The 21,651-nt window shown below is 37.7% G+C and overlaps 1 protein-coding gene across 6 annotated transcripts in view; it reads left to right on the top strand.

Annotated features, from left to right (window-relative positions):
• Nucleotides 1-21,651, top strand: part of ZNF385B (zinc finger protein 385B) — a 413,497-nt gene that overhangs the window by 375,396 nt on the left and 16,450 nt on the right. For all 6 annotated transcript variants that reach the window (XM_079923563.1, XM_079923561.1, XM_079923562.1 and 3 more), the window contains one exon: nucleotides 6,026-6,188. In XM_079923563.1, coding sequence (XP_079779689.1) covers nucleotides 6,026-6,188 — 163 coding nt within the window. The remainder of the gene's footprint in view (nucleotides 1-6,025; nucleotides 6,189-21,651) is intronic.

Here is a 21,651-nt window from a genome sequence, read left to right as displayed (position 1 = left end):
ACTCGTTTTATTATCCATTATCTACATTGAAAAAAATTCACATAAACCTACTTCCATTAGGTTGATGGGGGAAAAATCTTTTTCAAAATACAGTCTCTATAATTTACAGTATTCATGAATAGAATTAAAAAATTAATTTTCTGGGATGAACTTTACCTTGACACATATATATGACACATATATGTGATTATTTTAAAAGGAGATAATTTTTAATTATGGCCTAATTTGAAAAAAAATAGGAGGTAACAGGAGGAGAGAATTCAACATATGAAAGGATTTGGGGTTCAGATGACAGTTGATATAGTCAAGCTCAAATAACTGTCTCTTTTATTTCCCATTCTACTCAGCCATAAACTGGGAATATAGGGTTTTTCCAGAGGCAGAACCGTAGATTGCTGGGAATAATCTAAAATTTAATAATCCACACTCAAATCATTGAAATATAAAACTCACTGAGAAAATGAGGCAAAATTTTATTCACTTGGAACTTTACAAGAAACAATTTTATTTAAAATATTAACTTTTTTTAACATCTTTATTGGAGTACAATTGCTTTACAATGGTGTGTTAGTTTCTCCTTTATAACAAGGTGAATCAATTATACATATACATATATCCCCATATCTCTTCCCTCTTGCATCTCCCTCCCTCCCACCCTCCCTATCCTACCCCTCTAGGTGGTCACAAAGCTAAAGCACTTTTTTTTAAAGCCAACTTTTGCTCTCTTCCAGGTGATTTTTAAACTCAAACTGCCATATTTTTTTTATTCATCATGTAAATTCTGTTATAGCTGTTAGGTCCATTTATAGCTTTGCCATGTTTCAACGTGTAAAGTAATTCCAATCAATCATGCACCAGAAGCATGAGCATCAAGACTCTTAGCTGACTAATAAGCTGCATTTGAAAAACTACCCTGAGGCCCATCAAAAATAGTAGCATTTTAAGAAATGACTTAATTTGCCTACATGGAAAATGTTTAATATCATGAACACATATATGTGTTAACGCTCATGTATTCACATAGGGGCATTTTAAAGCAGCAACAACCCAAGCACTCTACTTCTGTTTCATGATATTTGATAGAACCTGAATTGGGCCCAAAGAGAATCAGAGTCTAGAGTATACTTATTTTCTTCCTGGAGTCACCACTTTTCTCTTTAGTAATAGAGAAAGATTTGGAGTTGATGGGTTTTATACATACATATTCCAAAGCCAGTAAATATGAAATGCCACGGCCAGAACTGTGGCCTTGAAGGAATCCAGAAGACACCATTCACATTAGACCATATATGAGTGGTGCTCCCCACGCACACAGTTGTACAGTGTGGCAACCCTGGACAGGCCATAGCAACCTGGAGTGTTTCACTTAGCTGTAAATTATAAATTAGCAAAGACATTGTGTCTTTTTGAACTGAAAATCTCCTAATGGTTATAATTTTGTCTGGACTTTGTTTTCAACAGATCCCAGTAGATGAGGATTGAACGAAGTGATATCAAAGCCAGTAGTATGTCATTACTGATATTGCAGGCCTTAACATTGCAAATATCAGCAGAAAGACTTATCTTTGGATTAAGTAAGCCTTTCTCTTGGGTGCATCTTATGTTTATGTTGTAGCTTTGTCTCTGAGAGTGTGTGATCTTATCACTGCGACAAACATATGCAAAAAGCATTTTAAGAGTTGAATGTAGCCTTATGTTAAAGCAAAGATTCAAGTAATTATTTAGCTATTACTCAGTCATCTCTAGTTTGTTTCTAGTATGTTTGACTATGGTATTTTAAGTGCCATGCTTTTATCTCAAATGATTAAATCTTCCATATAAATAATTTAGTTGTCCTTTGACTGTAGGATTATAGTTTGGAGCAGAGGATAAAATCTGTGATGTAAAAGCAACATCTTTCTTATAACTATCTATAGAAAAGATGCCTACAAGTAGAACATTTGTAGAACACTATGATATGTTTTCTGTTTTACACGGGACAATAATGTTTGAGGTAGCATGATGCAGCAGGCTTTCCCTATTGTTCCTTTTATATGTCTGTGTTCTAGTGATACTGAAAAGCAGATGTGCCCAGGAAACACTGCATAATTCATAGGATTTCACTACCTTGGCACATGCGGGTCCCTCCACCTGAAATGCCTCCCCCTGCATACTGACCCTTCAGCACCCTGCCCCCGAAGCAGGGCTCAGCTCTGATGTTCCTTTCCCATGAAGCTTCCAGGGTCCCCCTGCAATCTGCAGAAATTTACCTCTCCCCTGACTCCCATACTTCTTTGTACCAGTTTACCTTCCATTTTATAGTTTTACTCTCTGCTATGGGTTATAGTTATTTGCATGTCCGTCTTTTCTTCCAACTACCATTCTTCTGAATAGGGGTCTTTGTTTTTAATCTTTCACAATGTCTAGCACATGGCAGGTGCTAAATAATTCTTTGTGAAATAAATAATCAGGTTTCCCCCTTGTTAGTTTAGCCTGTTTTATGGTAGTTCATTTGACATCTGTTTTATTTGGCATTTTAGCATATAGAGTATATACTTTTTATCTGAAAAGTAACTGACCTCTGCTCTTTCCTATCTAACACTGCTTAACACGTTGAAATCTAACGTCTCAAAAAACCAGATGCCAATAGTTTTAATGATACACTCTCTGTAATTAAGGGAACAGTTCCAATTACTTTTTAAGATGCAAAAAGATTGGGTCCATTGGTAAATAAATACTGAGAACTTTCTCCAGTGACATTACTCTATCCCAGCCACTTGCCAGTTTGGGTTTGGACTGTTCTTTCTATCCAAAGTAAACACAGTTTAACATCTTGTTTCAAGATCCTATCCACCTCTCTGAAGTCCAAAATAGAAATAAGGTAAAAAACAGAAATGGGAGCTCAGTGAATTATAGAATTGCTCATTATTGCATTTTTATTTGTAAAGCAATACACTATCTCATTATTTATCTTTTTTATTTGGACCAGTAGGGTCCTGAAAGATGTAGAGGATTTTGGAAAGTGAGGGGCTTTAGTAACAAAGATGGAGATGAATGGAAGAGAAAATTCCAAAATGTCATTTCCTGTCAAAGCTATTCCTCTATGAGTGGGTGGTCAGGTAGCTACTGGAGTGACCTCTGAAAGGAAAACTTAGATACCAATGAATTCCCGTGTGGAGGTCAGTATGGTGGTTTGGGCAGCTCTCTAATTCTGGCAATTCTTGGCAAGGGGTTTCTTTGATCACTGCCAGTTTGGGGTGTATAGCAGCGCTTTGGGGAGGAAATCAGAAAGCAGACCATTAGTGCTAGACAAATAGGTGTCTGCTGACTAGTCACGGAGGTGTAAAATTATAAGTCTGTGTGGTTAACCAAGTCTCTCAGAAGTGATACGAGAACCATCGTCGATTGGGCTGGATCGTGTTGCCTCGTTCCCTGGTTTTCTGGCTCTTGTCCTTGTTTCTTTCATTCCTCAATTAAGGAGATTCCCAGATAAGGAAGGCAGGTTAATCATGTTACTATTTTAACAGTGTCTCTGTTTCACTTGAAGATCTGCCCAGGATTTAGAAGCTGTTGACACCTCAGATACAGTACTGAGGACAGCATAGTGCCACTACCAAGAATACCACAGGGTAACTGGAAAGATGCCAAGCGTGAATGAGTGGTGTCTGCCACTGTCTTAATTCCAGATCTTTCCCAAACAGTAGTCAGTAGAGGCTAAGAAGCCTTGTTTTGCTTTTCTCCATGCCTCAGAACTCAAAAGGAAAGTGAATCATGGCTCTGGAGAGCTCTTTCCAGCTTGGCATCCAGTGAGTGTCACTCAGCTGGCTCTTTATCCCAAGTGCTAATTGATACTGTTAACTTTCTGCAGTGATGCCAAGAAATAGTAATGAGGAAGTGACACTCTGCTCATCTTGTGCCAGGAGGTTTTATTTAGAGAACTATACGTTTATTTAGCCAAAGCGCACTAAAGTAACATCTCACTGTTTAGTATACTTGGAAAGACGAATTATTAGGTCAACTGATATCTTGTAGAAATTGTTACATACCTAAGAAGTGGGCCTTTCTTAGCTTCTCAACAGAAGGATCAAGCCTAATGTACTCTACCGGTATATTTCCTATGAATTAAGAAGGTATTCCCTACTCATATAAACTTCTGTTAAAATAGAATCCTTCACTGAGTCATGAAAAGCAGTGTGCTTTCTTTGTGTGTAATTTTTGTGTAATGGTTTACTTCTAATAAAATTATATTGTTTACTTAGGGTGAGTATGTGTATGTCTAACGTGCGGGTACATAGTTAAATAGGAGTATACACGTAAGCGTTTCAGATCCCCATAATGGCTTCTCCACCTACATGTGTGGCCTTGGATGAGCTGTTTAGCTTCTCGTGCCCAGTTTTCTATCTGTACCTGCCTCACAGGGCACTGTGAAGCTTACATGAGAGAAACATGTATTACATTCCGAGCTGTTCTTGTCGGAGGCTCAGTAATATCAGCCATTATTATTATTTCTTCATGTTATCAATTTTTAAATTTTTATTTGTATATTTTCTTAATTTATATCTACCCAACTATATTTGCTGGATTTAACCATTCTCAGAGGGTGATAAGACTCAAAATAATGTTACACTTTTCTCCTCTCTTGGGATTGGGTTTGTGTTTCAACTTGACAGAGAGCAGCATGAGAAGTCCTTGAGCAAACGAACCAAGAGCCATGATAAGTCAACGGCGGTCTAAAACAATATTACGAAAAGATATTCAGGAAGTTAGGGACTGCGTACAGTCAATAAAAGTCTGTTGACCTTGGGTGATTGGGGTTATGTGCTAGGAAAATCACATGTCTTTAATTTTGTCCATTGCCACTCCTACCTACCTACCTACCTACATGCACACACACTTACATACCACCTGTATTCTACTTGTTGAGGAAAATGGATGAAAATATCAGTATAATCATCTTCAAACAAATACAAGTGTATATATGGAAAACTGATGTAAGAAGAAAAGTTATTATTATTTTAGAAATCCTCTAACAGAAACTCATTTTATATGACAGGTTTATCATCCTCTTCACCTTTATAACTACGCTAATATACCATATAATATATGTTTTAGTTTGTTTATATTTTCAGGGTCTATTAAAAATGAAATTGAAGCAAGTATACTTAGATTCTTTTGTTAATATGTTCATTATACTAGTTGCCAAAAAGATAAAATCCTTATTCTTTAGGCAGAGAGGAATTTTCCAAATGTCAACTTATTGACTAAATGTTTTCTTGTTTTGCTGTAATTTGTTTTTGTCTTTTGAAAATTTTTAATATTCACTTGCCTTGATTGCTTTTCTTTCTTTTGATCTAGTAATGAAGTCACAGTTTCACCTATGCTTTTTGTATAAGTGAATGTAATACTAACTGCTTTGACTTCAGAATCACATCAGAGATCAGAAACAAGCATTGTCCCTACCTCCTTTGTGCCTAATATCGTGTATTCTTAGAACTGGAATCATCAAAATGACACATGAAGCGTGTGTAGATGACTCCAAAATGTAGTGCCATTTCCACTCACTAGCAGGTTGCTTTGTCACATCACTTGCTCTCAGAGCAGAGCCAAGAGGAACGTAGGTGCAGGGAAGACAGATTTGTAGCTGAAGGGAAACTAAACGGAGTGGCTGTGGAAGGACACGCCCGGGTAGGACACTCAAAGCGGCTTGCTGCCAGCCAAACGTTTGACAAGTAACCCCAATGGGCAGTGGTGGGAGGGCACTAATGACAAAGTTCACCTTCGCCCCAATTTTGTCCTGACCCTGTTGTCCACTCGTATAATGTCTGGTTTTGAAAGACACAGATCCTCTATGTTGTATAGAAGGTTTCAATATGCAAAAAACTCTTAGATACCGGTCTACTATTCATTAAATGCCGAAGACATAGTTGAGTGCTGAGCTGTAAATGTCTGTGGTGCCTATGATTGAATGTATATTTTTCCTGCATGATCATCCATTGTGCTGTTTGTAAGTAGCAAAAAAATGAGCCTGATTTGTTCTCCTTTGTAGAGCCAGGCCGAGGCCCACTACAAAGGAAGTAAACATGCCAAGAAGGTCAAAGCACTAGAGGCAACGAAAAATAAACCCAAAATGGTTTCTTCCAAGGACAGCGCAAAGGCTAATCCCAGCTGCTCCATCACTCCAATCACAGGCAACAACTCTGACAAATCAGGTCAATGACACTTTTTGTTCTTTACATTCTTTGTGTTCCTCCTGGTCCTCTGGCCTCACCCTATCCTCCTCCCCTCCGCTGTTGCATGTTACTCTCCATGATTTGTTTTTATAATATTAATACGTTCACTTCACAGGAAGGGTTATGTGTTTGCATGGAATCTAAGCATTTGGTAGGTTACCATTCCATGTTGTTAAATATATACATTTAAGTGTATATGTGTGTGTGTAAATATATATATAAGTATATATGCACGAAAATAAGTGGAGGCTTCTGGTCACATTGTGTTTAGACAAAAATCAAGAAATGGATCTAAAATACTGAGTTTATTATTCATTTTACATTTGGTTTTTGCTATGGACTTTTTCAGTGAAGGAATCCTTAAATTTGTTTATTAACAGACATTTTCATATTTTCTTACCCCAGTAACAGGGAGTAGAAGGGCAAAAAGGTAAAGTTTTCTGAGAGAGCGGCATTATTAAGTGAATCTGGAAATGTGTTCAATAGTAAGAGATTTTGATTCTTCAAGATATTCATAGAGTTCTCCTCAGAGTTACAAATGAACTCAAAGATTTTAAAGGAACTTTTCACGGTTATGAACTGACTAACAGAAGAACTTTATAAATTGGAAATGGGCTACTAGTGGAAGTGCCTCTTAAGCAGAGTATTTCATAGTTCCAGTGAATCAGCAGGTTTTCTGAGTAGGTTCAAACTGAATGATTCAGGGAGAAGAGAAAAAATTTATTTTTCCAGCAGGTATGCCATGAAATTGGGTGTTTAATAGGCTTTCACACATTCACATCCGCCCATCAGGACCCAAGATGGGTAAGTCACCTTGTTGCAGTGACTAACTGAGGAACAGTGCCTTGTAAGGGAAACTAAGAGAATAGATCCCTTTTTCTTATGTTTGATTCTCTCCTTAGGGACCTTTCTGTTGTTGGAAACACAAAGACACACACTTCTTGTCTTATTCTCTTCTGCTTTCCAAGTCATTGTAGACTTAAGAGACTTAAGAACGCTTTCCTGTGGTTGCCCAGGGCCTTCGGAGAAGCACAAATCCATTTGTAAGAGGAAGATTCAGAAAAGCCTGGTTAGACAAAGAGAGACTATGTAAGAAGTGACCACTATTGATGAGGTCCCACAGATGCTGGTTCCCAAGGCTCTGCAGCCTAGAGTGAGTGAGCTGACCCAAGTTTGGTGATAAAGGCTTTTGTTCTTTGTGCGATAGAATCACTAAATCATGTTATCTGATGAACAGATAATAAATACTGAATTATTACATTGCACTTTTCCCCTTCTAAAGAACAAAGCCTTTTTACGTATATTAGCAAATTAATCTTTAACCCAGATCTATCAGATATTAGGGTCAAATGTTATCTCCAGTTTATAAAGTAGCAAACCAAGGCGAGGTCCATATTGCAGCCGTTATTTGCTCAAGGTTACCCAGTGTTTGGAAGAACAGGAGCCATCACCTCCTGACTTCCTGCCTAGTTTCATTTTCTGCAGGATATTGTTGCCTCTATGAAATAATACTCTGTCAGGTTTTATTACCTGAATTATGCTCTTTACCGACAGAAGTACTTATAAGCAAAATGATAAAACAGTGGAGGTTAGTGTCACTCCATTCTTTCAGCTTATTTTGTGTCTCGAGCTAATAGCACAGTGGGAAGGTACTGTAAGCATTCCTGCCTTGCTATTGCATGTGCTCAATGCTCCCATTAAGTTATATTATAATATATATGACTATTATTTGCAGATTGGGTTTGCTCTAGGCATAGTAGATGAAATTAAAATTAATGAGGGAAAAACCTGTTAAAAATGGAAATAGAAAAGACTCAATGAGAGAAAAATCAATGAACGAACAGAAGATAATTAAAGGGAGAAGGAAAGGTGTAGAAGAAGAGGAAAGGAAGAGAAAAAAAGTCAACAATTAGCGAGTAGACCCAAGAAAAGAGCAGTATAGAGATAGAAAATCCAAATAAAGGGGCTGGATCAGAATCACAGCATACCTTAAATCTACAAGACGCCCAATGAGCATGTTAAAATAAAGTTCAATGACTCAAGACTTTTATTCTGACTCTCAAATGCTAGTGAATGCTCAAGTGAAAGAGACTTTACAAACAATTGTGTTTGGCTAGCGGGCAATAGAAACACACCAGGGTCAAGTACAGCAGTGGTATAAACAAAGAAAGAGAACAGATCTAGAAGAACCCTAGGAGATGAGAGTGGGGAGAGAGGAAAACAAATCTCAACCGCAGAGTCTCTTTCCCAGTAGCTATGTGATGGTCTTTAATCCAGCATCCTCTGCTTCCTCTGACACTTCCCTATCCACCCCACAAAGTACCTATGGTCTAACAGTATTGACCTCAGTCACCATGTCCCTGTCCATACTTGGACTAGAAGTAATGCAAACTACCTGTAGTGTGGTTACCTCATTTTTCCATGTTTCCTTACTCAAATCTGTATAAATTATTTGGCAATACATTGGTTAGGTCATTCAAATTACTTTTTTGTTTCTCCATATTTTAAATATTAATACTAATGAAATATTTAGTTCGTCCTATTATATCTATAAAAGCAATACCAAAGCTGTTGAAAGATGGCACTATTTAAGAACAAAGTGGGTCGTATTTGCTAAATAGATACATGTTTTTTTGTCACTTTCAACTGAACGTCAGCTTTTAAGCAAGAATTCACATGTGTTTTTTTCTTTCTTCTTTTTTTTTTTCACACGTGTTTTGTAGAATTTTCAAGTTAGAAAATTAGAAGTTTTGCCCAGATGGGAAATTTGGTCTAAACAATGTAATACATAACCAGTTGTTAACCACCTATTCTAAATCCTTAAAAAGCTCCCACAGCTTTGTCAGAGTCATAAAATTTTTTGGTAACTTGTTTTGATTTCCTTTAAAACCCCATTTTAGAAGTTAGGAGACACGAAGACCAGTCCTTCATAAACAGTCTAGGTGGGATGTAGAGGGAAGCGGGAGGGAAGAGGAAGAACTGTGGTACTTAATTAACTGAAGTGTTTTATTTCAGACAACACTGCCTCTAAGGAGTCAGCCAAAAATTAGAGTAATAGTCACAGTGAAAAGTTATGGTTAATTGACAGTTCTTAAGAGACTGAAATTCCCTAGCACTGGTCTTTTTCTTCTGAATGAAGTATTCTATCAAGTGGGCTTAAGCAATATCTATGTGATTCTGCGATAGTTGAGTGAAAAGTAAATGTTAGTAACTTGATGTCTCAGCTACCAGATTTCAAAATCCAGGCATTCACAACATCCATAGGATTGACTAATTCCATTTCCATTCTCATTCTTTAGCATCAGTAACTTAGCAAGAGTATTGTTCAATGAGGGCAAATCCTGAGGAACAGGAAATAGCCAGATGTTAAGGGAGGGGGCTTCTGGGAGTGCAGCATCCTGGGATGCGCTGAACATCAGTCAAGGAAGAGTGTGATTTCAGAGTGTCTGACAAGGAGCGTGCAAGCCACAGATGACCTCGCTTTGCTCCTTGAGAGCACAGATTATTTATTCTAAGAAGTGGCCTAGCAATCTTCCAAGAGCTATTGATAGAAAAGCCTTTTTACCTCCTATTTTAGCAACTGGGACAACCACTTTTTTATGATGCATTTGGAGACGTAATTTAGATCATGTTGTAACGGGATCTGTGCAATACAAAGAAATTTGCTGTAATGGAGCTATCAGATATAAAAAGTTAAGGGTATAATGGAAAGCTTTCCTTTTTTTTCCTCTCAAGTCAGTAAACAAAATGAGTTTAAACTACAGTAACAGGAATTTCATTTATTATAAGAAGCTCTGACCACATGATTGAAAAAAAATTAAATATGTTTTATTTCAGGCAGGATAGCTGTCCTATTCACTTTTTAGAAGTTGGAGTAGAATTAAACGTAAAATCCAAAGAAATAGCTTTCTGGTCTCCTAGGATCTATCCCAGCTTTTAATGATGCATCAGTGGGAGTTCAAAACTTGGTAGAAAGGAGGAAAAAGGTGCTTTGGGAGAAATGGGATCAAGACACAGCAAGCATTAGGCAGCTTCAGGAAGATGGCTAGAACATATTGGTCAGACACTGTACCCAAATTTCTCCCTAGAGTTCAAGTGTCATGATGCCATATGACACAACACTTCCCTGTGATAATATGCCCCATACATCAAGTTGAATGCTCTTTGTGACAGCACTTAACCACTCATAAGAAGCTCAAAACAAAACAAACAAACAAAAAAAAACAGAGCCTTTGGAAGACCTGATTTCTTGAAAATAATAAAATATTTTGATAATCAACCTAACGGTAAAAAATATTGTGATAGTCGACCTAATCATCCATATGTCTAGTCTTTAGCCCAAGATTTTTTTTAATTAATTAGATATCAAGATGGGGAAAATACATTTGTAGCTCAAAGTATATAAAGCCATTTAGAGCTAAACAGCTTTTAATCAGTTGCTGTCTAAAAAGACGAAAGCAGATGGAATGATTCAAAATGCTATAGATATATTTATAAATGCAATTAAGAGCAAAGATGATGGAACCAGCATGTTCTGCTTAAAATATAACAATAGGAACACCTTGAATTTGTTCAGTTGATAAAATCCAGTCACATAAATGTTTTCGTATGACCCCCTCAACAACCCTGTGACTGGTAAGGCTGATATTAGTATCCCTCTTTCACATACGCACACAACAAACTCTATATCCATTTATTCATTTAACAAATATGTATTATCTATACTAAGTAGTATAGTACATCTGTAACATTTGCCATTTCAAGCGTGCAACAATGAACAGAAAGACACGTTCTTGCCTTCAAGAGGTTCCAAAAGAAAAATAATATATAATCGCCACCTTCAAGCTGCTCCCAAAAATGTGGTAACAGTGAAGAACCTGGGTCTTAGAAAGATTAAATGGCTTGTGTGAGGCTTTAAATGGCTTGCACACTCATATCCCAGTAGAGTCAGAGCAGGAACTCAGGGCTTCTTGTTCCATGAATATTCCACTGTTCCCCTTACTTCTAAGCTTCTCTGACTCAGAAGAGTAAATTCAAGTACAGTATCCCAATGGGAAAAGTCAGAAACCACTAACCCACTTTTTTAAAGAATTAATGAGTAGGACTATGTATTACTTTTAAATTGTTTTCTGACTGTTGATATTTTTCAGTAGGAGCTATAGCAGTGACAGGGTCATTGAGGCTTTGTTTTATTGATAATCCTTAGTTTCTGTGCAGTGTGTTGTCTGCATCATTTAACTGTAAGAGAACAAAGCTTTAGACAGATCGTTTCAAGGCCAAGTTTGAATGAAAACACTCATTTCAGGTAAATGACACATGTTCTTAAAGCTCCAGCTTGACAGCTGTAGACTTTATGTGACTAGAGACAAACACACTCACTGAGCTGGAGGTCAGCAGTGAGCAAGGGCATCACCAGTATAGCAGAGCCTTGAACTGCCTCCTAAAGGGTCCAGTAGACTAGCCTGAATGCTGTCCGCATTTTCGGTAGCATTTTGAATCATCCCATCTCAGAGATTTTCACTGGGCACAGGGACATTGTTTTGTTTATCCCACACCCATGACTATACCATGGAGCCAGAGATGACAGTATCAGAAAAGACTTAAGAAGGAAGGAAAGAAGTGAGGATACCTCAAAACTCATTTTAGTTTTCAGCATAATGTGCTTTTGCATGGCGGCAGTTCCTCAGGTGTGAACCCAGAGCAGTATCAACTAGTACATCAGTATGATTTGCCTGGAAAGGCTGCAGTTCAACTTTTTATGGTCACCTTGTTACGTTATGAAAGTACATTTTTCAATTTTGTCAAAGAGGCTTTCTGCCAAAGATACAAATGGAGACCCTCGCCTTGTCATGTTTATGGGTTTCCCTGTGTGTTTCACAGTTTTTATGTGTTGTTACAAATGGGGCCAAGTTTCCCAAATGACAACTTCTCATTTCCACCGACTGCTGCAGGACTCCTTTGATTAGCCAGCAAGGTCTTTGTAAATGCCTCTTTCCCCCATTTCTGTCTCTAGCAACAGGACCTTGTGCTGTTGAGTAGAAGAAAATGATAGTTTTCTGCTTTGGCAGCATCTGTCATTTATAGACCAGCGCCACCATAAATTTGGCATACATCTATCCAAATACAGGAGGCCAAGACTTCGTATCCCTCATAAAAATAATAGATTAACTATATTATGACAAACATCTTAGGTCTGAAATTCCGGGATACAATCATGTAGAACGTAAATCGAGCTCCATCTGTCTAAAGAGAACAGACCATTATACTAAGGCTCATATTTCCATGAAATATACATATATCATTAAGACTTTCAAAGTCAATTTAAAAAATGAAACTGCCTCCAGCTTTGTCCATGCACCTTGAATCTGACAGCACCATCCTGCCAGGCAAGGCTGAAGATTCTTAGGTAGTTAAGTGTTTGTCATCCTCTGGAAAGTAACTTCTGAAACTTTTGAGCATTTTACAGTGCTTTGAAGTAATACTGAGCATTCATTGTCAGGTTCTTCACTTCTGAAAGCTATTTCCTAGTGTTGCTCGAAGAAAGTGAACCATAAGTTGAGACTGATTTGTGATTGTCTCCTCAGTAAATCTATTAACTTATGATTTACAAGGGATATGTTATAAACCATTCTAAAAAGCAAAACCTTGGATATCTCCTTTAAAGGCTTATATCGCTGTTGAAAACTTTTCTCATCTTCAAACATATTTCACTGGTATTCATCTCTTTTGATTACATTTATTTACAGCCTTTCTGCATCAGATAGATATTGGAATATAAAAGGACTTCGTATGTACACTGAATAATTTTATAAATGTACAACCATAACTGCCCTTGAGATTTTAACAAAGGTTATTGCTTACATTTTTATGATGTTCACCTTATTTGCTTCAGGAAGAATTCTCTTACATTGATGTAATTTTTATGAAATGAGTAGATGAAGAAATAGAGCTACTCAGTAGATATTTGTAGGTTCTTTGTGCAGAGCATTGGCACTCGGCACTTTTGGGGATTCTGGGCCCAATTTTGATGATGCTTATAGCCTAATGCCACACAAATTTAACTCTATAATATAAAGCTTAAAGTGTTTTTCATAGAAACATTTCTAAAGTATTTTCCTCTTCCCTGACGGCTTTCTCTGAGAATCAGGTTCACTGTCATGGACACCGGGCACATCATTATGCAGTGACGGTTTGGTGCTCTCATTTCTATAGACCAGCATAACCCAATAAAACATTCTGTGGTGAAGGAAATGGTCTATAATCTCGGTTGTCCAACGTGAGTGCCCTGAGCCACACGTAGCTATTCAGCACTTGAATTGTGGTTTATGCTCCTGAGGAACTGAATATTTAATTTTATTTAATTTAAGTAGCTCGCATGGCTACCATATTGGACAGCAGATCTATAGACAGTAGTACTCTTTGCTCTTTTGACTAGCTATGATTCTAGAGAAGACATTAAATTCTCTGAGCCTATCTTTTCCTATTTGTAAACTGGGAATGCCCTCCCTACAAAACAGCAGTGTTGCATGAATCAAATGAAATGATTGTGAAAGAGCTTTGCAAAGTGTAAAGCATAATTAAAGCAACTATTATTGATATTCTTACAGTTTGCCTGTTTGTTTTTTGTCCTCCTGTGGGGTTTTATTTCAGCCGTCCCTTCTTGCTGATTTCAGTGAGAGGTGACAACTGCCCCTTGTGGTAGTCAGCTATCCTCATCTTTCATTATGCCGTACCTAATATAGTATATTCTAGAAAACCAGATCCAAGCTTATTAGACTTACATGCAAAAAATAACTTTAACAGCAGTACTACTAATAATTAACGTGTATCATTATGTGCTTGATACCACTGTGCTAAACATTTTATATAGACTATCTTATTTAATTATAACAATCCTTTGATGGATACTAGAAAGTGAGACCTAGAGAGGGGAAATAATGGCTCAGAGTCCTTCAGATGAAAAGTAGTTTCAAGGTCTCTCCCAGGCGGTCCCTCGAATTCACTACCATGATATGCTGCCTTTAGATGAAGGTTCATGGGCTTTACTGCACATGCTTTTTGAAAACTGTTTGAGATTCTTTTTCACTAGATGACACTTCCAGAAGTCTGACATCTCAGAAAGGTGTGTTATTTCTTTCCCCATCCTATTTTACAACTTTTATTTTTTTAAAAAATCAAGTTTTGAGTGGCTTTGGATAAAGATGTATTAACTAATGTAGGAGTTTTGAGAGCACTTACCTACTTTGCATGTATAGCATAGTAGAAAGAGCACGAGCTTGATTCACTCCACCTCTCACTGACCATATAACCTTGACCAAGTAACGTTCGCTGACCTTCTATTTCCCCATCTATAAAATGGGAGAGCTGATATCTACCTCCCAGGGTTGTTGTCAGGAATGATGAACTAATAAATGTTCCTGGCTCACTGCCTATCACGTAATAGACACAATAAAAAGCCACCATAAAAAGCCACCATTTATTCAAAGAAATTTCCAGACTCTCTCCTTTTGAATCTACGATCATTTCATGCCATGCAACAGTTACATGCCATTTTATTTATGGCATTTTAAATGAGAACCCTTTTGGAAAACAACATCATAGAATAAATCAAGAACCATAAAAATGTTCATTCCATTAGACCAATTAATTCCTCTTCCTGTAGTTTACATCAAGGAAATAATCCTAAATACAAAGCAAGAAAAATAAAATGATATGAAAATAAAATGATATACATGAAAAATAAAATGATATACAACATTATTTGTGTTAGTGAAAACTGAAAACAAGATGATCAATACTAGGGAAATTATTTAACTAAAGTACTTATACCCAATAGAATATTGTGCAGCTTTAAAGTAAATAAAAGTAACAACATGAAACAAGAGTGTAATACATTAAATCAAAAGGTTACAAAATATATTAAATCAAAAGTTACAAAATGGTTTGTTGGTACATGTATTTGTACATATTTATTGAGCCCTCTCTGGATAGGGGCTTGATAGCCCCCTCATGCTAGGCACTGGGTATATGATAGTGAACCAGGCAGACTTGGGCTTTGCCCTCATGAGAGCATATTGTCTGGAAGGTTAATACTGAACAAATGATGACAAGGTTGATGAAAAGAAGGGCACGCTGACCTAGTCTGGGAATGAAAGGAAGGCTTAAGCAGGGGATTTAAGCTCTCTCTACCTAGTGGGAAAGAAGATGTTAGCCAGGCAAACAAAGGCTCTGGTTTAGGGGTGGAGGGGAAGAGGATTCTCATCAGAAGGACCAGTACCCCATAACTTGAGATGTGAAAGACTGCCCTGTTTAAACACCTGAACCAATGAAAGGACACTTGGGGACAAGGAAAGGAATTTAGGATGTTGGTAAGGAAGTGGTTGAAATGATGGCTAGGGACAGAAATGAAGGCAGAATGAAGTGATGGGTATAAACACAGAGATTCTTAACATCTTTTTGTGCCACGTATTCCTGTGGCTGACTAGTGAAGCCTATTCTCTGAATGGTGTTTTTACATCTGTAAAATGAAATTTATAGTTTTACAAAGAATTCCAACCAGTTCTCAATCTTTGTTATGATATGGTAATATAGCAATAATGCATTTAATAAGATCTAACAGGTCTAATATCTGCCATAATTTTGAAGTGTTGACAAACATAAACAGTATTTTAACCTTTCTATAACAACTGTAATATCTGACGAAAATATCTGATTTCTATGGGTGACAAAGTTAAATGTACTACCAAGACTGCTGTAGTTTGTTGCCTTCATTTATAATTGAAGGGATATGATGCATTTCGATAAGAGATAAATGAAAATATTTATATTTTTTTATCATCCAAGTTCATGGATCCTGTGAACTCATGGACCCCTTGGAAGTCCACAGACCCCAGGTTAAAAACTCCTGTTTAGTATGAGAGGATAATGGGTTTGTTTTTTTTTCTCTGTTCTCCATAGACTATATTACTTGCATAATAGCTTCTTCTAATGACTTGATGAGGTTTATATACCTCGGGGCACAGGTAGGATGGGAAAGAAACTCGTAGCCATTTGTTTTGTATTATGGTTGGGAGGCTCACAGTCTGCAATACAATGTCATATCTCTTTCTTGTTCAATTTTCTCATGGTCACAGTCATAAGTCCCCACGTTGCAGTATCCCTAAGGGACCTCGTATGATGAGACAACCCAGGCAAACCCCTTTGGAGGCCCAGGCCTCTTGAATTAATCTCACTTTTTAAAGGAGACTTTCTGTGGTCAACAGACTTTCTCCTGCAACCTATAGGTCTTAAATATAAAGCTGGCTTTGACAACTTTGCAGTAAAGCAGCATGTTGAATTTACGTACAAATGCTAGATTCAAAATGTAAAAGTATGATTGCCTTTTAGCAATATATTTTTAAAGGGTTAGTAGTTTTCTTACACCTGAGCAGTCCAGCGGCTGAATGTCTGCATAGTGTCATTAGGGCAGGCAGTACCCAGTTAGGTCCATAAAGAGTAAAAGCCCATCTCCCTATCTCCCTGGAAGCAGCCTGAGGCAATAAACTTGTTGGCTGACAGTAATTTTTAAATATTTTCTCCATTAGATAAAGATATATTTTTTTAGATGAGAGACTCAGTTTCCTCAATACCTCTCAGGCTGACCTTTCCATTGACAGTGTGAGCGTCACCCTGCCTGGAGCATCAAAGCTAAACCCTTAAGTCTGCATCTAGAGAGGAAGAAGGTGGGAGGAGCAGAATTCACATGTTTCCCTTGTACCTTGTGAATGTTTCCTCTGTGAAGGGCCATTAGTTTAGAAGAAAAAGAACCTGCTCCTCATTCCACCTAGAAAATTAGTTTTTAATCTTATTCCTGGCTTTTGAATCGCTACTGGACCTACTCCCTGAGGGATTTGATTTGAGTGACATGAGTTACTTATTCTATTTTCCATAATAAAGCTGCCTCAGAAATAACGGTTTCTCATCTCTTTGTGACAAATCAGAAAAGGGGCAATTTTTCAACCTGAAGAAGTTGAAATATGATTTCTCTATTGTACAAGTCAAATGGCTGGAAAACTATACAAAATAGGAGAAAGCTGTTCGTTAGATTCAAGCTCTAGCAAACAAGCCCTCTTTTGTGCTTGCTTAGAAGTGACAAGTTCACTAATGTCAGTGCCAGCTCACTGATACAGAGTGTAGGCTGCCAGTTTCCAACATGGAGATATTTGGAGATGCCACTGTTTTATCTGAGTGTGAGACTGGCAGCTTCTGCTCTCCAACAAAGTGGCACAAGGGACAGTGGGGCAGTTGTCATGTGGTACTCAGACAGGGAGGGCAATGACTGTCATTTCACTGGGATACAAAATCACTGCAGGGTGTAGCCCAATGGCGAGAATCTGATTGACTTAGGCTTTCATATGGAAAGGGCAGGGATACCCTAGGTCAGGATTGAGACTGGCAGAAAATTATAGAACAGGACCTGTTTTGAACTTACGAAATTAGTCACCTGACTTTCATGGGTCCTAAGTTACTTAAAATAAATAAGCTTTTTTGTTTTTTTCACGTAAGGGCATACAGATTCTGATTCAGTAGAGTCACTTTCATTTAGAGATAATTTCCCCTGCTTCCAGGAGTAGTCTGAAGGCCAAGATATGAAAATTAGACATCAACATAGTTAATTAGGAATTAGCAAGCTTCATGGTGATAAACCATGCTTGCAGAGACAGGGTTTCTGGAATCTGGCTAGAGGCATGGTAACATGGCATTGGATGGGAAGGGCCCACCAGCATCAAACTGGCCCAATGTATAATATTTTAGTGCTCTGAGAATTTCAAAAAGTAGCTTTAATTTCCATGTTGCTCCTTGACTTCTTGATGTTTCTGGGATTGTCATGCAAGTCCTTTGCTTTGTTTTCCACACCTGCAAAATGGCATAAGCCATATAGAGAATTTTTTCCATTTCCAAAGTGGTCCAGCAATTCACCCTCAAGTGGGGCATTGAGATCAAACATTTTCCAACAAGAAGTCCTGTGACTATCAAAGCAAGTGAGCTAAATAGCAGGTGTTGTGAGATAAGTCAGACAATATTATACTATGTGGGTAACTCTTGGGGACACTTGGAATTACATCAAGTCTAAATGAGGCATCTAGTTGGAGGAAGCCTAAATGGGTGACTAAAGGACTTCCAGTATACTGGGTCAGTCTCAGGCCACCTGCTAAAGGTTATCTGCCTTGGGGATTTGGGTTGGTCATGAGTGGTATCATCACTAAGGTCCAAAGCCTGCATAATGACACCTTCAGTGATGGACATCTGTTATCTAAAGGGTGGGGAAAATTAAATAATACCACAAGACATAGTACTTGGAATTTCTTGAAGAACATTATTGCATAACTATATCGATTGTGTAATTGTTGATAACTCAGATGAATATAGTACATGTAATTTGTTACTGACTGCTTACAACATTGGTCAGGTGGGTTGTTGGGCTACAAACCTCTGATGAGTTTCCAAACATAAAACCCATGAGAAACATTGCCAGAGACCAGGACATCAGTTAAGTTGCAAAGAGGACTGGCTATACTTTTGTGATATTTGTGTTTTCACATATACTTTAGATTTTCTGGGAAAGGTACATGCTTAATATTTATATGTAAGTTTGTATAGGATTCTTAGTAAAGGAGATAATGAAATCCATAGATTTGTTCATTTTATCAAACCTCAAAATAGTGGACCTGGCAAAAAGGAATGTGTTTGTTGTTATGCCTCTGTCCTAGTATACTTCAAGGAGATGTCATTCTTAAGAGAATTGTTTCAACCTCAAAAGACATTAAATATTGATTGCTTGCATATATATATATATATATATATATATATATATATATATATATATATATATAATCTTTGGAAACAATAATACAAGTATTTTACATAATCAACAGATGAAATGTATTTATCTATCTGTTCTATCTATATTCATTTTACTAGTTATGATTCAGCTATTAACAGTGAATTTTTCTAGTATTTTTACTTGTGAGGCTAGAAAGCACGGCAATGAATTGAACATTCCTTATTTCAACAAATTTATTGCCCACCTATGGTTTTCTGTATACTGGGCCCCAAATTGAATTAAGATATTTTTCTAGGATGCAAGAATATCTCTATCCTGGTAATAAATTACCAGTATAAAATGTGTGAAAGTGTGAAAAAATTATAGTTAATGTAAGATCAAAATATAATTATATGAAAAGGATTATTGAGAACATAGAGCAGGGAAGGAGGGGGAAAGAGTTGGAGAGTAGACTAGAAGTAACAAGACCTATAAAGAAGTTTTATGATAATCCAGGGAGAATAAATGAGGGCCCGAAGTGAGGCAGTGGGCACATGGTAGATGCTGAATAAATGTCTGCTGGATGAAAATGTGAATAAGACTGGTAGAAGAGGTATTTAGAAGATAGTATCCATTTAGAAGATAGTATCAATAAACTTTGGTCATTCATTAATGACCAAAGGAGGGAAGAATAAAAGAGGGAAGAATTCAAGAGTCTTTGCTGACAATTCTAATACACAACTGTAATGTCATCAATTGATATGGGGACTGCTTGGACGGGTGCTGCTGGAGCAGCTCATCCATTCAGTATCAGGCATGTTGAGTTTGAAATACCCAGGAAATATCTAGAAACAGATGTCCCACAGACTGTTAGGGAAAAGGGGGTCTTGAGTCTGTGAGTAAGGTAGAGATTTCACCTGTCGATTTCGGAATCTATGTCAAGGTAGTAGAGGAAGTCATTGGAGTGAATTAGATCACATAATGCTCAAGAAGAGGACAAGAAGTGACCTTGAGGAATGCCAACACTTAGGGGCAGACAGAAGAATAGGAGCTGTTGAACAGATCCTGGAATGAGCTGTTCTTGAGGCTGAAGGAGAACCAGGGAAGGGCAGAGTTGTGGACATCAAGTGGGGAGAGCATTTCAGGAAGGAACTTGTGCCCAGTGCAAGAGAAGACTGAAGGGAGACCCCTGGCTTTTGCCGGAGGGTAAGGATGGACAGGAAGAGAGGAAGTGGAAAGGGCCACCTCACAGGACCACTTCAAATTCAGCGCCAATGAGAAGGCAAATGGAAAGTTCCAGGAGTGAACCAAGTTAGGGAATGACTTTGGAACATGGAAGTTTTAGCATTTTGTAAACAGAAAGGACCCTGTAGAAACAAAGTAGTTAGAGCTATAGGAAAGATAGACAAGATTTAAAAGATAGAGAGTCCAGGTGGAAGTAGATACCTTTTCCTCAGAGATGCAAACAAAATAGGTACAGAGGGAAGACACTGTAACATCAGTGGTAAACTCATCGAGCTTCCCCATTTCTCTCAGAAATAGGAGACCAGACATTTGCTCATGAGAGATTTGCAGTATTAATAGTAGACTTAAGAAAAAGGGTAAAACTTCCATGGGGAAGCTGCCTTTGTATATTTCCCTTGTACTATCACTGTTTTCCCACTTGTCTGATTTATTGACCTGTTCTCCAGGTATATAACTTTTTCACTGTATATGTTTCTAATTAAGCAAATCTAATCTGTAAGTTTACAGAATTTAAAAATAAGTGTGTGTGGTTATTGCATTACCAAAAGAGCTCTGCTTTCAAAAACATCTTTTAAATGGTGCATTCAAATTATTACTAAATTTTCCAAGATCTTTTTGCACATCACCTTCCAAGAAAACATCTAATAAATAAAGGGAGGCAAAATAATCTGAACATTATCTGCAATATAGTTCTTTTCTTCCTACTCACTTAACAGGTGCAGTCCTGTTAGACTACAAATGAATCCTCCTTTCTTTGTGCATCCACTGATATAGCGATGATGCTCTAGTGTCTGTACATCTCTAATTACATTTTGCTTTGAAAAGAACTCCAAGGTACGAAACTGGCTTATTCATCTTGCAGCTCACGTGCTGCTGCTTTATTTTCCCCCTGCAAATCCATTGCCTATCTTAGTAGAATTCTACCTTAAACGTTAAAATATCTGTCATCAGTTAGTGGTTTCTATCACTTGTACTGTGTCAAAGTGTAGATAAGGAGGAGACAAGTGAGGCAAAGGCTTAAGAAGTCTTCTGCAGCACACGAGTTGACATACACACAGGTTTGCAGTATTTCTTTGTCTGGTGCAGAGCCCCATGGGCTTTTCAGCTTCATTCCTTGCAAGACCACACTAAGAAAGTAGGTCCTCTGGGGACTTCCCTGGTGTTCCAGTGGTTAAGAATCTGCCTTCCAATGCAGGGGACGTGGGTTCGATCCCTGGTCAGGGAACTAAGATCCCACGTGCTGCTGGGCAACTAAGCCTGTGCGCTCTAGAGCCCACGTGCCACAACTACAGAGCCCACATGCCACAACTAGAGGGAAGCCCACACACCTCAACGGAAAGATCCCGGGTGCAGCAACCGAAGACTCTAAAAAAATAATAATAATGGTAGATTTTT

The sequence above is a fragment of the Stenella coeruleoalba genome (assembly GCF_951394435.1).
Source record: "Stenella coeruleoalba genome assembly, chromosome: 6".
NCBI lineage: Eukaryota > Metazoa > Chordata > Mammalia > Artiodactyla > Delphinidae > Stenella > Stenella coeruleoalba.
The sequence above is the reverse complement of the archived record's forward strand: the minus strand, read 5'-3'. Positions and strand labels throughout refer to the sequence as shown.